Source organism: Ursus arctos, unplaced genomic scaffold, assembly GCF_023065955.2.
Source record: "Ursus arctos isolate Adak ecotype North America unplaced genomic scaffold, UrsArc2.0 scaffold_7, whole genome shotgun sequence".
Taxonomy (NCBI): domain Eukaryota; kingdom Metazoa; phylum Chordata; class Mammalia; order Carnivora; family Ursidae; genus Ursus; species Ursus arctos.
In genome coordinates, this window is record NW_026623089.1 from 13,311,184 (window position 1) to 13,331,756 (window position 20,573).

At 55.6% G+C, this 20,573-nt stretch overlaps 1 protein-coding gene across 1 annotated transcript; it reads right to left on the minus strand.

Moving 5' to 3' along the window:
- Nucleotides 1–9,663: 9,663 nt before the first annotated feature.
- Nucleotides 9,664–20,249, minus strand: KCNK18 (potassium two pore domain channel subfamily K member 18). Its single transcript, XM_026493665.2, has 3 exons — nt 20,030–20,249; nt 17,409–17,537; nt 9,664–10,457 (listed from the first exon to the last, which is right to left on the minus strand). The coding sequence occupies exons 1-3, from the start codon at nt 20,247–20,249 to the stop codon at nt 9,664–9,666; spliced, it is 1,143 nt and encodes a 380-aa protein (XP_026349450.1).
- Between the last annotated feature and the right edge of the window lie 324 nt (nt 20,250–20,573).

Here is a 20,573-nt window from a genome sequence, read left to right on the forward strand (position 1 = left end):
CTGTTAACTGGTTTCCATTTCCTCCAAATATGTGGCCAGCAGGTCCTGGTTCCAGGCTCATCGCGCAGCCGTGTGAGAAGGTGAAACAGCTCGTCCATCGACCGGCCTGCTTCGGGCATCTTCCCTCTGCTCCCCGCAGCTCACATTTCCCCAGAGGATGAGGGAGGGGTGGGGTGGCAGGCCTGGAGTGTGGCAACCCAAAACTCCACACATGCCCAGAAGAAGGGGTCCCCCAAGGTGTTGAAGCCAAGGGGTCCCTAACCCTATGTGGCCGGTGGCAGGGGGGGTGTCTCTGCTGCAGCCCCACCGTGCCGTGCACTCCGGACCATGCCGTGCAAAGCAGGGTGTGGCCTCTGCTCCCCGGGATCCTCTGATCTCTGGATGGACCCCATGATAATAAGGCAAGAGGGCAAAATGTCAACAGCCCCCACGTAGTGGGGTAACTTCGCCAAGTTCAGGGTGTTTTGAATAGAAGCTGTTCTCTAACCCAGAATCTCTCTGTTTCTCACATCCATTTGCCCAATAAGACTTAGCTAAAGAAATAAATACAAGGGGACTCAGCCTTGGGGCAAAAGCATCAGCTTGAAACGCCACTGGACCCAGGTGGTGCCCGGCCCTAAATGAGCTTGTTTGGTTTTGCTGTATTCCTTAAGCTTTCCTGCGTCTCCTCAAGACAAGAGACAGTCAATAAAACACCCTGGCCCCGACCTATTTCCCGCTTCCCTGCCCAGACAGTGTAAATGGCTTTTGGGAACAACTCAGGTCGCCTTTGCCATGGGGGCCTGGTGTCCTTCCGCCTCTAGGGGAGGGAGAGGAGGTGACAGAGGGCCGGCTCTGCACACTGCCCACTGGGCTCTCCCGCATTTCAGGAGAAAACCCAGGAAGGGCCGAGGGTGAGGGGCAGGGCCCAGAGAAGAAGCAGCACCAGCAGGGCTCCCAGCACCTCATCTAGAGAGTTCTTCGACACACATTGTGTTCTGAGACTGCGCGGTCCGGAGGGGCAGAGACGGCAGACCCGGATCACCACGGGCAGGTGCATCGAGGCCAAGGTGGGCGGGGGGAGCTCTGAAGAGGGCCTGTTCCTGAAGGCTGCTGGCCCAGGTGAAGTCCCATGAGGAAAGGGTGAGGACGGGGCTTTGAGGCCGGGCTAGGATCCCAAGTCTGAGAAGGGCAGGTGCCTAAAGCCCTGGGTCTGCTCTCTTTCCAACACTCAGTGAGGTTCCTGACTTTATTTAAAATGAAGGCAGGACATCAGTCATCCAGGTAGATAAACATGGGAAATGCAGCCTAGCTTCTTCCGTGAATCGGTCTCTATGTGTCCTAACAGCCTGGGGGTCTGCAGTCTCCTTAGCTGTCAATGACATGGAACATTCCATCTGGAAAAAGCCTTAGGGAATCCTTGCCTGGTGGTTTTCATTCCTAGCCCACCCTCCCCCCAACTTTCTTTTAAGTTACGAACTTCTTTCTTCAACCAAAATGCTACCGGGAAGTAAAGCACACACAACAGCAAAGCGAAGCTACTCGGTCACGGTAGGTGACTGGGATCTTCTTTCCGCATGAAAACCCTTGGGCCAAGTCAGCCCCATTTGTTTTACACTGGGGAAACTGAGGCACGGAGCAGCGATCGGGTCGGTCTTATACCACACTGAATCTCCAGCGCCAGCCTGGGTGCTGGCACACAGTAGGCGCTCAGTCAGTACTGGCTGGATGGTGACAGCCGGGAGGTGCTGACCGCCTCTGTTTGGTCATCTCTGGTTCACTACACATGCAGTTAGCTTTCTAAAGAGACTACGGGGGTGGGGGGGGAGGGCTGCAACAGCAGACAGGCCCCCTAATTGCCTATGTTTTGAATTTATAACATTTGAAAGGGTTTCATTCTCTGATCTCAATGGTAAGAACAAAAAGCAAAGCATAAAAGGGCCAAAGAGGATGAAAAGAAACCACAATTTGTGTCCAAGATGGAGGTGCCCTTTGTTGTCTGGCTTCCAAGCTACTCCAAAGTTCTCTGCTGAACAGACACACATCCGTCACCATGGCAACAACGGCGCGCCTGGGCCTCCCAACCCTGGACAGGCCTCCTGCCAGCCGTGCCCTGTGCCTGGCCTGGCCTGGGAGCTGGGTGCAGGAGGACATAGGGGCTATCGTGGGTGGGGAGCCGGGGACCCGCTCAGCCTGGCCCCTCTGTCATCCCGCTGTCTTATGGGTTCTTCATGGGGAGGAGGGGAATGGCCTGGGCCGCCACCTCCATCAGACGTATCTTCACCCACTCTGCACCTGTCCATCAGAGATGCTCTTCCCGAGTCTATGCCTCTAGCGCCCGGCACACCACCGACACGGGCCGGTGAATGAATAGACCACCGGAGTTAGCTGGGAGCTTCTAAAATATCCACGTGAAGGGCCTTGCCTGCAACTGGCCGCATCAGGGAGCTAGACTCAAAATGGGGGCTGCACACGCGCCTCTCAAGTCCCAGTGGAAGAAGGGAAGGCCAAGTCAAGACAGCCGCCCAGGCTTCTGTCTGGAGCAGCTTGGAAGGGTGGGACTGCCCTCCCCGGGTGGGCAAGAGTGGGGGCCGAGGGCAAGTTTGGGCTCCATCTTGGACATGTCAAGGTGAGCCGCTGGGGAAGCAGGTATGAATCCAGAGTTCTGGGGTGAAGGACTAGAGATGGGTTTTATATCCACTAGAGACCACAAGGGAGGGAGCGGAGCCGGGTCTCAGGTGTGAGCTCCGGGGCACAGGGGGACAGCAAAGGCCATGAAAGAGAGTGTCAAAGGGTGCGGTGCAATGGAAGCCAGGAGAAAGTGACAAGCTCGGGCTGGGGAAGAATGACAGCTGTGCACAGGGACCCCAGCATGCAAAGAGGGGAGCTGGGAAAGAATGCCTCCCACCCCTGGAGTGCTGGGGTGTTAGCTGCAGAATGCGCCCCACCTGGCTGGGGGTGCACATCCTGCCTGAGCCCCCACGATCCGGACCACCCCAGAACCACTGGGGGACCCACTGAAAGCGTCCTGCACACTGAGGCTAAACACACCCTTTCCACCTTGCAGGCAGTGGGGGTGCTGGAGAAAATGGAAATGTGCCATTTTCTGCCTCCTAGTCATAGTAATGGGGACAGTTCGAATTTTTTTAAGAGCTTGCAAAGCTGGACACTGGGCTTCCACACTCCCCATGGCTTATCTTGTTCGATCCTTACAACCCTTTGACGTAGGTACTATTTTTACGTCAATTCAGCAGGTAAAGAAACCTACCAAGATTCAAGGCTGGCCAAGCAACCTGTCGCCACAGGCAAAGGTCTGAACCACTGAGCCACACTGCTCCTTCCTGGTCAGCGTGACACCGACGGGTGCTCTGGAGGAGGTTTCTGAGCTGGCCATCCAATTGCCTTCCTCTTCACCCTTTCTATTAGTCACCTTGTTTCTGGGCGTCTCTGGATAGCGAGCAGTCCTGCCACCTGGCAGAAACCAGGACACAGATCTTTAGGTTATTTTAGATTACTTTAAGGTTATTTTAAGGTTACTTTACAGTGTGCACAGGCTGGTGTGGCAGGAAGGGACTTGACACCCCGTGGAAACGTGTCTGGAGGATGTTGGGAAAGTCAGCAGGAGGCTGGCTGAAGGAGCTGTCCCCTTGGACATCGTTTCCTTTCAGCTGGGGTGAGGGGGATCCGGTTTTACGGATGTTCATTCTACTTAAGGGCCTCCTATAAAGAACACAAAAGTACCCAATCCAAACCAGGTGCAAACACGAATATTTGTTTAGAAAGAGAACAAATAACAAATTACAATGCTGACAAATGCAAACACACCCCCCCCCCCCCCCCGTGTGGCCACATTGTCAGAGCTCCTCCTGGCCCCGGGAGGTCCCTGAGCTTGTTTCCTTAGCTTCCAGGTGGATCACCTCTGTCCTTCACACACTGGCCTTGATCAGAGTCAGGGGAAGTCTCTGATTCTTAGTTTCAAGCACTGCCTTCTGGGGCTTGGTGCAGCCCACCCAAACTGGGGAAGGGGCGGTATTAGAGAAGGTTCCGGTAGTTCTGACCTGGGCCCATCCTGGTAGTTTGGCACAAGCATTCAGGGGCAAAGGCTCTGATCTGAACCCTGACTTTTACCTTCTCTGTCGACTACCCACAGGGATTTATTCACACGACATATGTTTGCCACGTACCTACTAGGAGCCCGCATCGCACTCGAGCCTGGGGTGTATCACCGTGATGAACCACACCAATACAGCTAAAAAGGTTTCGATTTGCAACATGGGCAGAGAGCCTGGCACATAGTAGTTGCTCATTAAATGTTGGTTTCCTTCCCTTCGTCCCATCCACCAAGCACCCTCAGAAGCTGAGGCCCAGGTCAAAGCAAAGCATCCAGCAGCCCCCAAGCCAGTGTCCTAGGGGACCAGGTCACTCCTACTTCCACCCATCAAAGCAACACCTGCTCTTTTGGTGACCTGGCAGGACACGCACACCCTGGAAGCAGGACCGCAGGGGCTGTCCTGACCACTCATCTCCTCCAAGCGACCCAGAAGCAGGCGTCCAGTTGTTGGAGCCGCTCAGAGGAGCAGAGTAACAGCCAGAAGTAGCACACTGGGTCAGGTCTCCTGACTCCCAGACCCTCTGTCCCCAGTGGCCCACCCAGAGGCCCTCCCCAAGCCTCTTCCTGTCCGGTCTCACCTGGTCCGGCCCTGGGCCCCCTCCCTTAGGACAGTGCTTCCAACCCCACCAGGGGAGAATTACCTGACAGCGGAGTCAGAAACAGGAAACACACCCAAGCCAACAGCACAGCGGTCCGTGGGCATCACGCATGGAGCCTCCTACCTAGTGACTTCGGGGGGAACAGCACAGCTGCACATTGCAGAAGCTTCCAAGCATCCTTCTGGCAGGCTTGCGACAGTCTGCTGGAGGACCCTGCCCTCCAGACTGAGGTAGTGGATCGGGGAAGTGTCCAGGGCGAAGGGCACTAAAGATGGAATTAGGGACAGGTTACCCCGTCAAGTGGCCAGGACGCAAGTGCTAACATTTCCGGCCCCTACATGGGCTTGGCAGGACATGTGGTTTGAGGAGCAGGGGACAGGGACGGTGGTCCTTGTCGCCCCCTCTCTGGGGGTCATGCCAGGACCGGAATCCAAAGCGCCCGGTGTAGACCGCTGCTCTGAGAACAAGGGTTCACAAATGTGCCGCCTCCCCAGATGTCCGCGGCGGGGGTAAGGCGAGGAGCCTTCTCTCTGGGAACCGCAGCAAGGACAGAAGTCCGAGGTGTCCGCTCTCGCTGGGGAGGGAGGGGGGGGGGCCTTGGCGGAAGACAGGGTCCGAGGCTCCCTCCCGGAGGCGCGAAGCCGCGGACGCGCCACCTGCTGGCCTCGGAGCGCGGGGCCCGAGCGGTCTGGTGGCGCCACCTGCTGGCTGCTCTGGGGAGCGCGGTCCAGCCGCCGGACACCGTCCTAGTGGGAGCGGTTCCTCCTTCGGTTTCCCTACCCTACGAAGCTCCGAGTCCCCACCCCACCTGGCAGCACCGGCCAGGACCGATTGCCCTTCCCTGGGCCGTGCTCGCTCTCGTAGACCCCAGGATCCGCGGGGATTGGGCCTCCCAGGACGGCTCCTTCATCCTTGACCTTCCCCCATCGTCTTTGGCTGTGTCATCCTGAGAGAACTGCTTAACATCCTAGAACGGAACTTCGGTTTCTTCTTCTGTTGATAAAAGGGGGGGGGGGGTGGAATCTAACAGTACCATGTGGGGGGTGGTGCACAACTGGACAGGGTGACGTCCACAGCCGCTGGGGCAGCGCCTCCCACCAAAGGCTTTGGTCCAGGTGCCAGAAGGTCAGAGACAAGCTGTGCGTCTGCACTGGGAGGTTCTGCCCGCTGACCGGGGATGCAGTAGTGATCACTGAAATACTCCCTTCTGCCTCCGGTCCAGGAGCTTCCGGGCCACTTCCAAGTCCCCTAGTTCCCCAGGCTGACTCTAGCCAAGCTGAGACCCTGCAGCCCTTCCTAGAGAGCCCAGGGCTACTCGGGAGTTTGCTCATGAGCCCCCAGGTGAGACCCAGCCGGGCAGGAAGCAGCCTCCCCTGATCACCAAGACATACCCTGGGTTTGGAGAAGACAGAGTGTTAGCTCTTTGGGGGACAGGGTCCATTCCAGTCTGCAGGAGGCCTTCCTGGTGGGAGGGTCTACCCCTTCAGTGTCCTTTCCCCATCCAGAAGACCTCATGCCTTCCCCCAGGTGACTGTCCCCAAGTCACCAAAAGAGCAGGTGTCCTGCCAGGTCACCAAAAGAGCAGGTGTTGCTTTGAAGGGTGGAAGTAGGAGTGACCTGGTCCCCTAGGACACTGGCTTGGGGGCTGCTGGATGCTTTGCTTTGACCTGGGCCCCATAGACTGGTGACTGTCAGGGAGGCTGTGAATGCAGCAGTTAGAGCAGTGGTTTTCAAGCTTGAGAATCAAACATTCTGAATCCAACATCAGAATCCTCTGGAGGGTTTCTTAAAACATCACTGAGCTCCCTGTCCAGCATTCTGATCCAGGAGGTCTTGGATGGAGCCTGAGGATGTGCATTTCTGACAAGTTCCCAGGGGGATGCTGATGCGGGTGTTCCACTGAGAACCACTGAGAGTCCGATTAGACCCGGGCGTGAATCCTGGCTTTGCCACTTAGTAGCGGTGAAGCCCTGAGCTAGCTATTTGCCTTGGCTTCCTCACCTGTAAAATGGGCACCATTCTCTCAGCGCTATAGGGAGCGTTAGTAAGATGATGCCCACATGAGGACTCAGCCCAAAGACCTGGATATCGTAGGTGTGCAGTAAGTGGTGGCTGACCCCCTTGGCATTTGTGCGGACCTAAGCCCCGCCTTCAGTCCCCCTAGATGTGTGCGGCAAACACTGCAGAGCAAGGCTGGGAGGATTACAAGAGAGCAAGAACAGTGATGATGGGCATGCCTGGGGGGCTCAGTCGGTTAAGTGTCTGACTCTTCATCTCAGGTCAGGTCTTGATCTCAGGGTCATGAGATTGAGCCCCTCATTGGGCTCCACGCTGGGTAGAGCTTACTAAAATAAAATAAAATAAAATAAAATAAAATAAAATAAAATAAAATCTAAAGAACAATGATGATGGAAAAAGACACGATCACTTAGCAGGGCAGACCCAAGTTTGGAGAGGGCCCAGCTACAGTACTGCAACTAAGGAAGGGATTACAGTGGGTGCAGTGAGAGCAAGGGAGAGACTGCGGTAACCACTCCCAGGAGTGGGGGGTCACTACCCAGAAGAGGTGCCATGTGTGCTGAACCTCAAAGATGTCTTCATCTTTCCTGGATAAGAGAAAGGCATTCAGGCCAAGAGAGCAGCTAGTGCCATGGTTCTCAACTCTGGCCACACACTCAGATCACCCCAATTCCCACCTACCCAGCTGGCACCCAAGACCAATGACTGAATCTCTTGGAGAGGGAAGGGAGGTATGTGAATTCTTCGAACCCCTTGGGTATTAGTACAGGCAAGGTTGAGAACCTCCCCCTTCCCCCCCCCCAGCAAAGCCTTGCAGGAAAGAATTCACATTCCTGCACAGGGATGCGGAAGTAGGTAGCCCAAGGTGGCTGGAATACGGGGTGCATACGGGCAAGAAATGAGGAGCAGGAAGGCATGCTGGGCCATTTCCCCAGAACCGCAGAAGAACACCCGCAAGTGGAATAAGCAAATGATCGTGACGCCTCATTTACATAACACGCATCCCTGACAACCTGCGTGTTTGCCTTCGAACAGGACTTGCTATTGCCTCCAGAAGGGAGTGGCTGAGAGATTCGAAGCCACCTGTATCACCTCCGTGCTTCCGAGGATGTATCTGACTCATCTTTGGAATCCTCTTTGAGAGTGGAAAGCAGCAACCACTCCTTAAATGTTTGTAGAACTGAGCGAACCTAGAATAGCCCTTCGGCTCAGTCATGTGCCCTCATGTGAATGGCCAGTCTGGATTGAGCTTCGAGTTCAAGGAGCTTTGCTGCACCCGGGCCACTGTGATTTCGGGGATGTCAAGAAACCCCATAAAAACCCTAATCCTGGTGAGCTGCCACCTGAAATGCCATTTTCGGTGCCTTATGTCTCTCAGCGGGTCTTGCTCACACCTTGTCAATTCCCTTTCCTGAGACAGGTCTTGAAAAGTTCAAGGGGCAGGAACCTCATCGTTGTGGGGAGGAGAAGGAAAGATCCAGAAAAGAAGACCCGAGGCCCCTCTGAGAGCTGGCCCTTGGCAGTGACCTGAATTTAAGGCAGAACAGAAAAGGTTCAAAAGGTAGATGCTTCCTTTCCTTTCTAATTGGAATCTCCCGGCACTTTTTATTGGCTTTTGCAATTTTTGTGCTATAACCTAGAGCAAAGTTCACCACTTAGCCAGGGACTGATTTTTCGAATCACTGGATTTCCAAGAGTCTCTCAAAGAAGTTTTCCAGAAACACTGATTCTCTCAAATAAGACATTTCTCATAACCAACCGAGGAACTAGGAAGACTCTCGTACTACCCCAGGCATGTCCACACACTGACTTGTTACATCCTCTCCCCCGCTGGGCTTCCCAGGAGTGACTCTGAGACAAAGATCTGTGTGCAAGTGGGTCTTCTGGGGGTGATCTCAAGAGGAGGGAAGAAATGAAACCGAGATGAAGGAGGCCAAGACAGCCGATGGAGGTGAGCAACTATGGCTCCATTCCACTGGGGACCTCGGGGAGACAGTGTTGGATCCGACCCAGAGTCAGCCCGTGGGAGGGCCAAGCAGTCGGACACCACCATCCGCCTGCTCCTGTCAGCTGTTGATGGAGGGGTACGCCCGGGAGCGCTCACCCCTGGGCACTTCTAGCCTGCCGCACACATGCCCATGCTTTAGTGACTAGAGACGGTCCGCAGGCAAAGGAAGGTGGAGTCCCAGGGCATAAGAGTGGGGCACCTACAGCACCTGCCACACAGCCCAGCTCATTCACGTGCCAACTCAATCAGGAACAGCTCAGGAGCGTATCCCGCCCTGAGCGCCAACCCTCTCCCGTAGCAACCATCCGCCCGGGCATGAACATCTGCACACATCTGCTCATTCAGGAGGTGCCAGCCGTCCACCTTAGTGAGAACACTGGTCTACACAGAATCTGGCACTCAGAATATCCCAGGCCCCCAGGAACACAGGTGACAATCCCACCCTGGCCTCGTGTATTGCGCGTGGGCTGGGATCGGGCTGATCTTGCACAGATCCGTGAAGCCATTCAAGAAAACAGGCTGTTCAGAGTCGCTCTGTTTCATCGAGGGTGAACAGGAGCAGCTCGGGAAGATGTTAACTGAGCTGAAAGCACAAATTGCAAGAGCAAAGGTAATTTTTTTCTGGTGACTCAAGAAAAGCTAGGACATTCGTAAGGTGCTTTCATCTACATTAAGTGGAACGTTTGAAAAGTGAAGATGGGGCTCCAATTAACTGGGCTTTGGAGGATGGTGAGAGTTTCGGTATAACGTCTTGATATGAAAGTCATTGGCCACGTTTCTGCTGGGCCTCAGGACCAAAATCAGCCCTCATGCTGGATTTGTCTCTGTGCCCCAAGGTCTCAGGGGACAGGCTGCAGGGACACCAGTTCCAACGTCCCTGGACCCCAAAAGACAACGCGAGGAAACCAGCTCAGCTGGCGTCTGTCACACAAGAGATGGTGGAGATTTCACTTTTTAACCGGGTGGTAAAATACCCCTTTCGCAAAGAACAGCATGAGATTTTTGTAGATGTGAATCAGCCTGTTTTGCACCAACTTGAAAGCAATGCACACGATCTCCATCCCGATGATGATATAAACGGAGAAGAACAAGAAGAAGTGGGGGTGCTCTAAAACGGTGTCCCCGAACCCAATTGTGGTCAGTGTGACGAAGCAGAAGTAGAAGGCGTTCTCGAAGTCCAGCTTCTTCTCCCAGATGGGGAGGATGGCGGCCGCACAGGAAATGTAGGCGAACACAAGGAGGGCGATGACCGGCAGGGGCACGTCCAGCTTCTCCACCTGCCGTCCCACCTGATCCAGATTGCTGATGACCGAGTAGGAGAGTCTCCCCGACAGCTCGGGACATGAGTTACTCCTCTCCACGGCCCGCGGGGGCGGGTGCAGCGTGTTCTGCTTCTCTCGTGCAAGAAGTCTCTCGAACAGATCCGTGTTGCTGCTGGGGGTGGAGGGACACGGGCCGGGTTTGGAGCCCGGAAGCTCTTGGGCATCTATGTTGATCCTCGGGACAGCTTCGCCCGCAGGCATGGTGGCCGGCCTTCTGCAGAGCAGGCGGGAGCACCACGCACGAAGGGGAGGCAGGAAGAACGGGAGTTTTTGGAGCCGATTGTAAGACGTGGACAGGATGGTGGCCAGGATGTCACCCATGTCCGTGAGGACGAGGAACATCAGGGGGATGCCAAAGAGGGCATAGAGCATGCACAGGTATTTGCCGAGCCGGGTGACGGGGTAGATGTGGCCGTAACCTGAAAAAGAGGACAGAGCCCAGGGTGGTTGTCTGCTCTTCCCCCTGCCCCCCAAAAAAGCTTTAAAGAGACCTTCTGTCACTTCTCCTTCTTGGTATCATGGTTTACACAATGCGTTTGAAAATATTCATCTTAAAGCATTCATCCGCCATCTGGCCTTGGGCTCGCTTTGGTGGGAGGAGAGAGAGGTGAAACTCAGCTTCCCTTTAGGATAAGAAGCTATCCATGTCCAGATCTTTGACCCAAGATGCCCCGGGCAGGGGACAAGCATGTCTGGGACTGAGCTGATCGCTTTTCATTTTGCTGCGGCCATTCCTAAGTGTCCACACGGCAGGATGAATGCAGGGGAGAGGCGGCGGCGACAGCTTTGCCATCACACCCACCTCCCCCTTCATCTGCCACAAAGGCACCTGTTTTTAAGAAGCCACCCTTGTCCTCCCCGGGATGTCTGGCCCTCTCGGTTTATCCGTCCCTCTGTAACAGGCCATTAGTATGTGCCAACGGTGTACAGCGTGTGCACAGTAAGAGCGACAGCGGGAGGATGGAAGGAATGAAATACCGTTGCTGCCCTCTGAGCCGTTGTGGTTTAGCAGTTTAGACACACACATTCACAAATGCTCGTGAAGTGGTGAGGATCCCAGCATCTCGAATCTTACCAACCTGAGTTCGAATCCCAGCTCTGCCACTTACTAGAACGTTACGTGACTTTGGCTCATATTTTCCAGTTTTTTTGTCTGTAAAATAGGGTGGCAATCCCTGCTTTGTATCCCGACCAGCCTGAAGGATGACATGAGACCAGGGCCTGACCCATAGGGGGCAGCTGAGGAATGCTGGCGTCCCCGCCCCCAGGCTGATACTAGCTTCCGGTTGCGCTCACTGTGGGCTGGTATTGACCCACCTGCAGAGGCAGACATTGTTATCACCATTCACAGGTGGGGAAACTGAAGCTTGGAGAAATGGAGCAACCCGGCCAAGAGCACTCAGTGATAGAGTCGGCGATCAAACCCCTAGACCCACCCAGCTGCCACACCAGCACATCCCCACCGGGCCAGGAGCACCAAGGAGGTGGGACCTTGCAATCCGCAAGAACCAGTCAGCCAAGCAAAGGGAGGGGGCACTGAGGCTTCTGTGCTCTTCAGGAGCCCCCGTCCTTCCATCACCCCATCCGTGACCCTCCTGTCTACAGCAGGGCAGGAGCAGAGAGACGTCAAACCCCACAGCCCAGGTAGCTGGATCTTCTGGAGTGAGCGAGCTCAGTGACTGCAACAAAATGAGGGAAAAGCTTTTGTATTAAATGCCTATGTTTAATTTTTGATGTCATAAAGGATGATTAATACAGGAAAACCTAGGCCAATTATGTAAATTGATTTGAAGGCACTTGCTCGGCTGGCTAAGCCCCAGCCTCCTCCAGGGCTCCAGCTCCCTGTGGCCGAGTCTGGTCTCAGGCTCTGCCTTCCAGGAACACACACGTGTTCAGGTGGCCCACCCTCACCAGGGTCCTGGGAGAGGGCCAGGAACCACAAAGGGTCTCATCAGCTGGCATCCATCCCAGAGCACGCCACGCCACCCTCAGCTGATTCCACGAGGCACCATTTGGTGGCAGGGGCAGTTAAATCTGAATGTGCATTCATAGCGTATGTGCATATTGAGCGCTAACTGCATGCACTGGGGACACAGTGGTGAGGTCTCCAACCTCGCTGAGCTTCTGCTGTAATGGGAGAGGCAGACATGAATCAAATAACTACCCTGGTGAGTCTGCTGTGGCAGATGGAGCTCAGTAACCGCACATAAAGGAGCAGACTGTTCCATGAGCCATTAGAACGAAGGCGCCCATCCTGGATTCGCATTTATTGAGCACCTACTTTATGCCAGGCACTTGTGGGTGGGCTTGGGGGTAGAATGAGAAACAAGCAGAGGTCCTGTCCTCTGGGACTTCTAGTTGAGAAGGAAGCAAGGCCTTGAGCAGAGCTCTCCACCACCCGCAGGAGGTGGCGAGGACCCGACAGGTGTATGTATGCACCAGGGGACAGGAATGGAGCCCGCATTGGCTAACCTTCCCATCGGAAACCCAGGTTTGTTCCCTGGGGCAGGACTTGCTGAGACAGTGCCAAGGGTTCCAAATGCCTCTGTTTCCCTTCCCTGTTCTCTGAGGGTCTCCAGCAGCTCCGGCCCTCCCCTCAAGGAGAGGAGGTTGCAGAAGTGACCTCTGCACCCTGTCCAGGCTGAGGAGATGAAGGTGAAGGTGGGGACTTAGAAGGAAGGTGACCCGGGAGGGGGGGGATGACCATCTGCCCAGTTTGCCTAGGGCTGAGGGGTTTCCCAGAGCTCCTGACTTTCTGTGCTAGAATGGTGGCAGTCCCAGGGGCAGCTGGTCACTCCAGCCATGAAGGGAGGTGTGGACAGATTCTCTGGAGCAGGGGAGATGAGAGAGGAGGGCAGCTGGAGCTTCTCCTGGAGGAGCAGGAGCTTAGAGAGGGAGTCCTGGGGGAGCCCGGGCCCTGGGTATCAGCAAAGATTCCTGTGCCAAAGCTGGTCAGGGGCCATCAGTCCTTAGGAGGTCAGCAGTGGCCGCGAGGGCCCAGAGATGGGGACCACCCTGTTTTCTAGATAGTGGATAAGCCCCCTGGGTTCTTGTGCACCCTCAGGCAAGTCAGGAGAGGCTCCACAGTGGAAACCTCTCAGCTTCCAGGACAGGGGCCCAGGGTCAGATCTAGTTTAAAGAAAAGAACATCCCATTTCTAGAATAAAGTACCTTTTAGAGTGAAAATTCCCTGCATAGCCAAATCCCTAATGCCGGCAACCACCATTATTACCGCATTTAATGGACAAGGAACAGGGAAGTCAGGTGACCTGTCTGGGGTGGCACAGCTCAAAGCTGACAAGGATGTGCACCCCTTACCTGAAGACTTCCTCTGTCCACCTGCCACCCCAGGGTTCTCCTTGGCAAAAGTGAATTTAGTGGATTTAAGCTGGAGGTGGCTCCCTCTGGGTAGAACACGTTTAGACTCTAGGAGATGTGCCATATTCCAGAAGATGCATCAAGGAAGCAAACCTCAGAGCGCACATGACCCCTGTGAAGGAAACTGTATAAACTGCACCAATTACTGAATGCTGAAATGCATAACAGAAAATCCTATCATTTCTTATAATGTATTCATATATTCCAATACGGTCAGTTCACTCCACTTAGGCTGTGAGTATCTAATAGCCCATGCACTTTACTTTCTTCCTTTTTTTTTAAGTAGGCTCCACGCCTAGCATGGAGCCCCATGTGGGGCTTGAACTCATGACCCTGAGATCAAGACCTGAGCTGAGATCAAGAGTCCAAAGCTTAACAGACTGAGTCACCCAGGCGTCCCCACGCACTTTACTTTCTAATCCAAGGGGACTGACCCAATTGGAAATGACTGGGGATTGACCAACCTCACACCTGCCAGGTGTCCCTTTTTCATCAAAGCCAGGTGCATTAAGGGTGACCCAGAGATGTAAGGCAGGAAGCACTTCGAACACTGTTATTGATTACAGGCAGCAGAGAACCTCCCCGACATCCTCTTCCACTTGTAATTACTGGACAGCATGATGTCCTAATTGATTTGATAGTAGCATCGCTTTCTTGGGATTTAGACCAAGATAATGCATTTCCATTAGATCAGTGGTTCACGGCCTGCACTCCCATTAGAATCACCTGGAGGGCTCTGAAAAATACCGAGGCCTGGGTTTGTCCCTAGAGACTCTACTTGGATTGTCACGGGGTCCAGGCTTGGGAGTTTCTAAAAGATAGCCCGATGATTGCAATGTGCAGCCAGGGCTGAGAACCCTGGACCCGGGTCAGAGCTTTGCAAACTTCAGTGCGCACCGGGATCACCTGGAGAGCTTGTTAAATACAGATTTCTGGGCCCCATGTCCATAGTTTCTGGCTCAGTGGGTCTAGGATGGGGTCTGAGAACGAATTCTCTCTTCTAAAAAGTTCTCAGGTGATGCTCATGCGTGCTAACGGGTCCAGGGACCACCGCATTCGATCAGTTCTCAACGGGCGCAATTTTGCCCCGCCCCCCGGGGGACATTTAGCAATGAGGAGACAGCAGGGGAAGAGGTGGGGGCATCGGGTGGGTGGAGGCCAGGGAAGCGACTAATCATCCTACAATGCGCAGGACAGCCCCCACCACGAAGAATCATCTAGCTCCAGACGCCCACAGTGCCAGCCCAGAAAGCCTGGTTAGCTCAATCCCCTGAAGTTCTGGAGGAAAAGGAAAACAAACTGAACCCCTTTGCTCGTCTCCACTATCTTCCTTGGGGCTGCTGCTTCCCTGTCACTGTTGCTCCACTGAGCTGCGGGTTGCCCTGGAAAGGCCAGCTGCGCCCTGCCCCTGCCTTGCTGGCAGTGACCTCCCTCCCCTGAGCCTCAGCTCGCTGCTAAATGCCACAGCGCCTACCCGTAGGTTGTCCTGTCATGCGGATTAAATAAGATCACGCATATAAAGCCTGCGTGCACCATGCCCAGTGCTGGTAAGGGCTCAGGAGCGCAGCGGTCCGCGGTGCTCTTTCTGCCCCTTTCTGGTCCCTCCCTGCCTGTAGCATCGAGGTAAGGGGAAGAGACCGGCTCTGAAAGAAGCCATGTGGGGGCGCTCTTGGACACAAAGCCTGTTGCCACAGACCCTGGGTTCTTCCCCCAGCAACGGTTCCTTCATCTTTCCTGGGGTACCCCTGCTCCCCCACCTGATTTAGGGATAGATCCAATTGGTCTAAGTCATTCTGGGAATCTCATCCCCTTGCCAGGACTAGCTTAGGCGTGGGAGGTGTCTAGGAAGAGTTTTTGGAGGGAGGCGATGGCCGGCCCTTTCTCAGTCTATGAGATCCAGTGACGCAGCAATGGGAGTGGACGTTGGTGACCTGCTGAGCAGGATGGGGGAGAACCTGACACTCAATGCCATGGCTGAGCTGCACGTCGACCAGCCCCAGAGCTGTCTCCACTGGGCTTCTTACTCCAGAGGGAACACGTTTTCCTTGCAGTTGGAGCCAGTTGGGTTGGATTTCCCTTTAGTGGCAGCTGAGCGGATCCTGGCTGGCACTTACATTTATCCTCACACTGATCTGAAAGGCAGGCCTGGGAGGCGTTACAGATGAGGGAATGAGGCTCAGAAGGGCCACGTTACTCCAGAATCTTTGCTTTGTTTGGGGGGGGAAGACGCACGTAAAGGAAGTGCAGGGAACGGGGTAAGGCTGGCTCCTTCTCTCCCAGTGCCTTTCCTTCTAGGCACTGGCATCAAACTCCAGCCCGACACAAGGTCTCTCTGGGAATCTGAGCTGCCCCTGCCCCCCAGGCACAAGCAGGCTCCCCCTGGGGCTCCCTGGGCAGGGCTGGGCAGGGTCCCTGCAGCACCCCACAGACCTGCAAGGCTGGCAGGCTACTCTGGGGAAAGAACACTGGACCTGGGGTCTCAAGGCCTGTTCGTGGGCACCAGCTCTACTCACTGTGTGCCCTTGGCCCCTGACAGCATCTCTCTGGGCTCAGGCTCCCCCACCTGATTCAAAAGACCTCTCTGAGTTTTAAGGAGGCAGCTTGGTACAGCCCCGAGGGTAACTGTTAGTTCCCATCACCACCGCAGCCCTTCCTCCTCCCTCACCTGACTGTTGGTGCTCCCAGTCCTGCTCTGGTACACCGTACCCCCTCCCCACACCACGCCCCCCCTTCGGTGTTCCCTCCCTTCCCCCGGAGTCCATTGCCATCTATATGCTGTTGACTCTGAAACCCAGCTCCCCAGCCCCGCCCTGAGCCACAGACCCACATTGCCGGCTGTGCTGGGTGTCTCCCCTGACATGCTCCACTTGAGCCTTGACCTTGACTGGCCCTGAATCATCACTTCTATCCCCAGGCCCAGCATCCTCACCACCTTCCCCACAGCCTGCTGGCCCCACTCAGCAAAGCTGGAGACTGTGGTGTCTTCCTCTTCCCCAGGCATCCAATCCCTGAAGATTTGCCTGCAAAGTCTTCAACCACCCCTCCTCTCCGTCCTTGTGACCACTGTCCAGGATGAGGCCATTGCCATCCTCACTCATACAGGCTGCCGCAGAAACCCCCCTACTGCTCTCCCTGCTGCCAGTCTTACCCTCTCTGGTCCCCTCCATGCTACAGCTGGGGTGATCTTTCTGGAATGCTGAGCTACTGTGTTCTTCCCTTGCTTAAAACCCTCTAGACATTCCCCACTGCCCACAGGATAAACCCGACCTCCTTAGCCCAGCTTGCAGGACCTTCTCGTGGACTGTCCCCTCTTTCCCTTCCACTTCTCATCACCCCTAATTAACCTCCTTACAATGCCTGCCATTCCTTCTGCTACTGGGCCTTTGTCCTCCCCGGGCCTGCAGCACCCTCTTCACACCCTCCTTCCCCCACACTGGTGACTCTCCGACTCAGCATGGCTGTCATCCCCTCCCGGGAGTCTTTAAAATGTTCTTACCACTTAAGTATTGCCTCCTGGACCACCCCCAAGCCTGGGGCAGCTGCCCCTACTCTGCGCTCCCACAATACCCCGAATACATCACATGCCGACCGCATTCGGTTGCCCAGGAGCCCGGACATTGGCATGAGGTGTTTCGTACAAGAACATTCAGCCAAGGGGCAGGAGGGGGCTGAAAGGCATCCCACACCTTGCTCCCTGGGGCCTGCACCCGGGCAAGGGGCTGCACCCATCAGAAGGAAGGGCACTCTCCAAATTCCCAGCAGCAGGAGCTCCCACCTTAGGAGCCCACACCGTCCTGCCCACCACTGTATCCGCCCCACAGGGAGCCACGGCCACCCGGTGCGGCGGACCCAGCACAGGGCGGCCCTTCCTCACCATTTCATGACCAAGTGAACCCAACATTCCACCGCCCCACCAAGGGGCCCCAGCCTCCCCTTCTCCCTCTCTCTCCCCCATGCATCTCTCCCAGGCCTGCCCTTGCCCTTGGACTTACCCACAGTGCTGATGACGGTGCAGCAAAAAAAGAGCGAGCTCAGAAAGGACCAGTCTGCAAACCTGCTAAACCAGTGGGGCTTCACCTTCTGCAGCAGCGCCCCAAGGTCCCGTTTCCTGCCTTCCTCAACTGGGGAAAGAGACGACCAGAGTGAAGGAGAGGGTTTTGCTCAAGACAGGTCCCACCGTGTGCAGGGGTCTTCCCCAGGGACCGGCACACCCCCTGCCTCGTGGCCCCTTAACGACATAACCTGGTTCTGCTTTTGCCCGTCTCGGCACTTAGTTCCTGCATTTAGTGCCCGCGGAGATGACGAGACCATGTGAGAGGAGCCCCCCAGGAAGGGGCCCATGGGGGTCCGGCCCAAGCTCAGCCACGGGATTGCTGTGTGGCCTGAGGGGGCTTCCTGAAATTTCTGAACCTCCGTGTCTTTCACTTTGCAAGGGGGCATTCTACTTCTGCTCAGTCTCTCTCCCAGTCTTCTTGAGAATTGAAAGTAAAATGGGTCTTATGAAATGCAAGCTCTTATACAGATACAAACCATCCCCACTCCGGAGGTCATTAAGCCTGATGGCATTTGCTACTCGTACTGGGATCTGTGGGCACCGAGGCGTCTGAGGATTTCTGGGAAGTCTTGGCTTTCAAAACATCTGACCCAGGGCCAAGAGAGCAGGATTGGGGCCCTGGTTCCTCAGGGAGGTTCCCAAATAGTTCCTTTGGCCTGGGTGGCCAGTGGGCTTTGGGACCTCAGAACCACCTTGAAACTCTGGCACTCAGCAGGGGGTTCACTACTCATGTGAAAGGGCGCCGACCTTGGGAGTCCAGGCATTCTAGACCCAGCTCTGACCCTGAGCAGCTCCCGCAGCCATGGACAAGACGCTCCATCCCCAGCCTGTTTCCCCATCGGGAAGGCAGCATGACAGGGCCATGAAAGGAGAGCTCTGGGGTCTAAATGCCTGGGGTGGAACCCTCCGCTCCACTCTGTAGTTTGCGACCTTGGCCAGTCGCTTAACTCCCAGAGCCTCGGTTTCCTAATCTGTGAAAGGGGTCAATCCACACAGGCGCCCGGGGCTGGCATGAGGATTAAGTGCGATAACGCACAAGCGCGCTCGGCATGGGGGGGGGGCGCTTCGGGAGCACTTTAATCTCCAACAAAAATCAGTACCACATGGGGCTGGAGGGGCGCCTGGCCGGCTCAGTCAGAAGAGCACGTGACTCTTGATCTCAGGGCCCTGAGTTCAAGCCCCACGTTGGGTGTAGAGAGGACTTAAAAAACAAAAACAAAATGGGGTTGGACCAGTGCTGTATTCCCATTGTATTCTGTACGTCAGAATCACCCGGGAAACTTTAGAAGATTCCCGGCCCAGCTCTGGAAATCCCGATTAAGTGGGTTTGGAGAAGAGCCTACAAATGTGTATTTCAGATGCTGGATGATTCTGATGTGTGGCCGGGTTTGGGAAGCTCTGAGCCTGGGATGGTGCGGAGTCCGGGCGGTGGCGATGGCGGAGGGGCGTGTGTCTGTCTGGACCAGATGCAGAGAGAAGGAGCGGGACCCTCCACAGAAGAGACACTCTGCCTCCTGGGACCAGCCTCCCATCGGCCTCAGCTGAAAGAACCCACTCGAGAAGCAAGGTCGGGCCCATGGGAGGAGCCGTGAACAGCCCCGCTGGACCTACCTGTCACAGCAGGGGCATCCTTCCCCTCACTCCTGGAGGCTGTTTTTCCTTTGTCTTTTATTTACTGACTCTATATTTTTATTTTGCTCTGTTAAATACATATTTGCAAGCTTTGGGGAACAAGGCAGAGCAGTAATAAGTGACCAAAGACAAATGAAACGCAGTAAGGACACAGGTAAAGTGCCTCGTGCCCTTCAAGAGACTTCACGACCTTGATCTGCTTCCCACAGGGTCCCTATGATTGGCAGCCCTGAGACTGTGGGTCCCCGCTGTCTGGCACACTGAGACCCAGAGAGGGCAACAGCTCTCCTCAGATCACACAGCAAGTTGGGGGAGCACCCAGGACCGAAACCGGGCCCCCAAGTTACCAATTCCTCTCCCCTGAGTCCAACAGTAGAAAAGGCCATTGGGAACTGGAAGTGGGAGAGAAGGGGGCCAGGCAGTTCCTCCTGGGGGGCCAAGCCCAGTTTGATTGTCCCTTGAATCCTAGTTCCTGTAAACTGAGTCAGGGGCCGGGCAGGCATAATTTGGAGGACCAGCCTAGGGACCCCCAGCCCCAAATCTCGTCACCCACATCCCTCAACCAACCTCACCAAATGCCCGGCTATCCATCCTTCCTGGAGCCTGCCGGTCCGGGTGGGGCTGGGAACTGAGGCAAGGGCAAGGGAGCTGGTCTTTCCAGAGCACGAACTGGGTGCTCAGTGCTTTCCCTACATTCTTCATAGTAACACTAACAGGCTATTGCTTTCCCTATTTTACGGAGGAGAAAACTGAGGCTCAGAGAGAAGTCATTTGCCTAAGGTCCCACACAGGGATGGGGAGGACAAGCTGAGGGCTCCCAGACCCCCCACCCCAGCCTCCTGCAAGACAGCCCTCTGGGCTCTGGGGGCTGCCTCCACCCACAGAGAAAGCCCCCCTACCCCCCCCCCGCCCCCGTGAGCCACCTACCTGTCCTGTTGCATTTCAAGATGCCACAGAGCTCCTCCAAGAACTCCTCAAACTCTGGGTCATTTGGCCCCAGGTTCTGGCCGCCCTCGATGGCCGAGAAGAGGGCAGCACCCAGTAGCGCATAGGTCACCAGGGAGCAGAGGAAGCAGAGGCGAGGGAAAAGCTTCTCCAGGGCCTCCTGAAAGCACTTCCTGGCCGGGGGTGGCCCTGCAGCCTCCATCCTCCCAGGAGCGCTCCGAACAGGAGGAGCTGGTGGAAGAGGCAGGAGCAGGCCTCAGCAGCAGGAGGAGGAGGCATGGGGGAGGAATGGGAGTGCCCAGAGAATGGCCAGGCTCCAGCACTAAGTGGATGGTGCGTGTGCTTCCCCAAGGACCGGGAAGCAGCCGGTTCTCATCCCGGTCAGTTACTTAGATGGCGCCCCCCAGCACCCGAAATTGCTATTGATCCACAGGCCTGGGAGCTGCCCTGCGGGGGCTTTGGGTGAATGCTGTGGTGATGGCTTTGTGCTTTGGCCTTTCCCATCTGGAAGCTGCAATTTTGACTT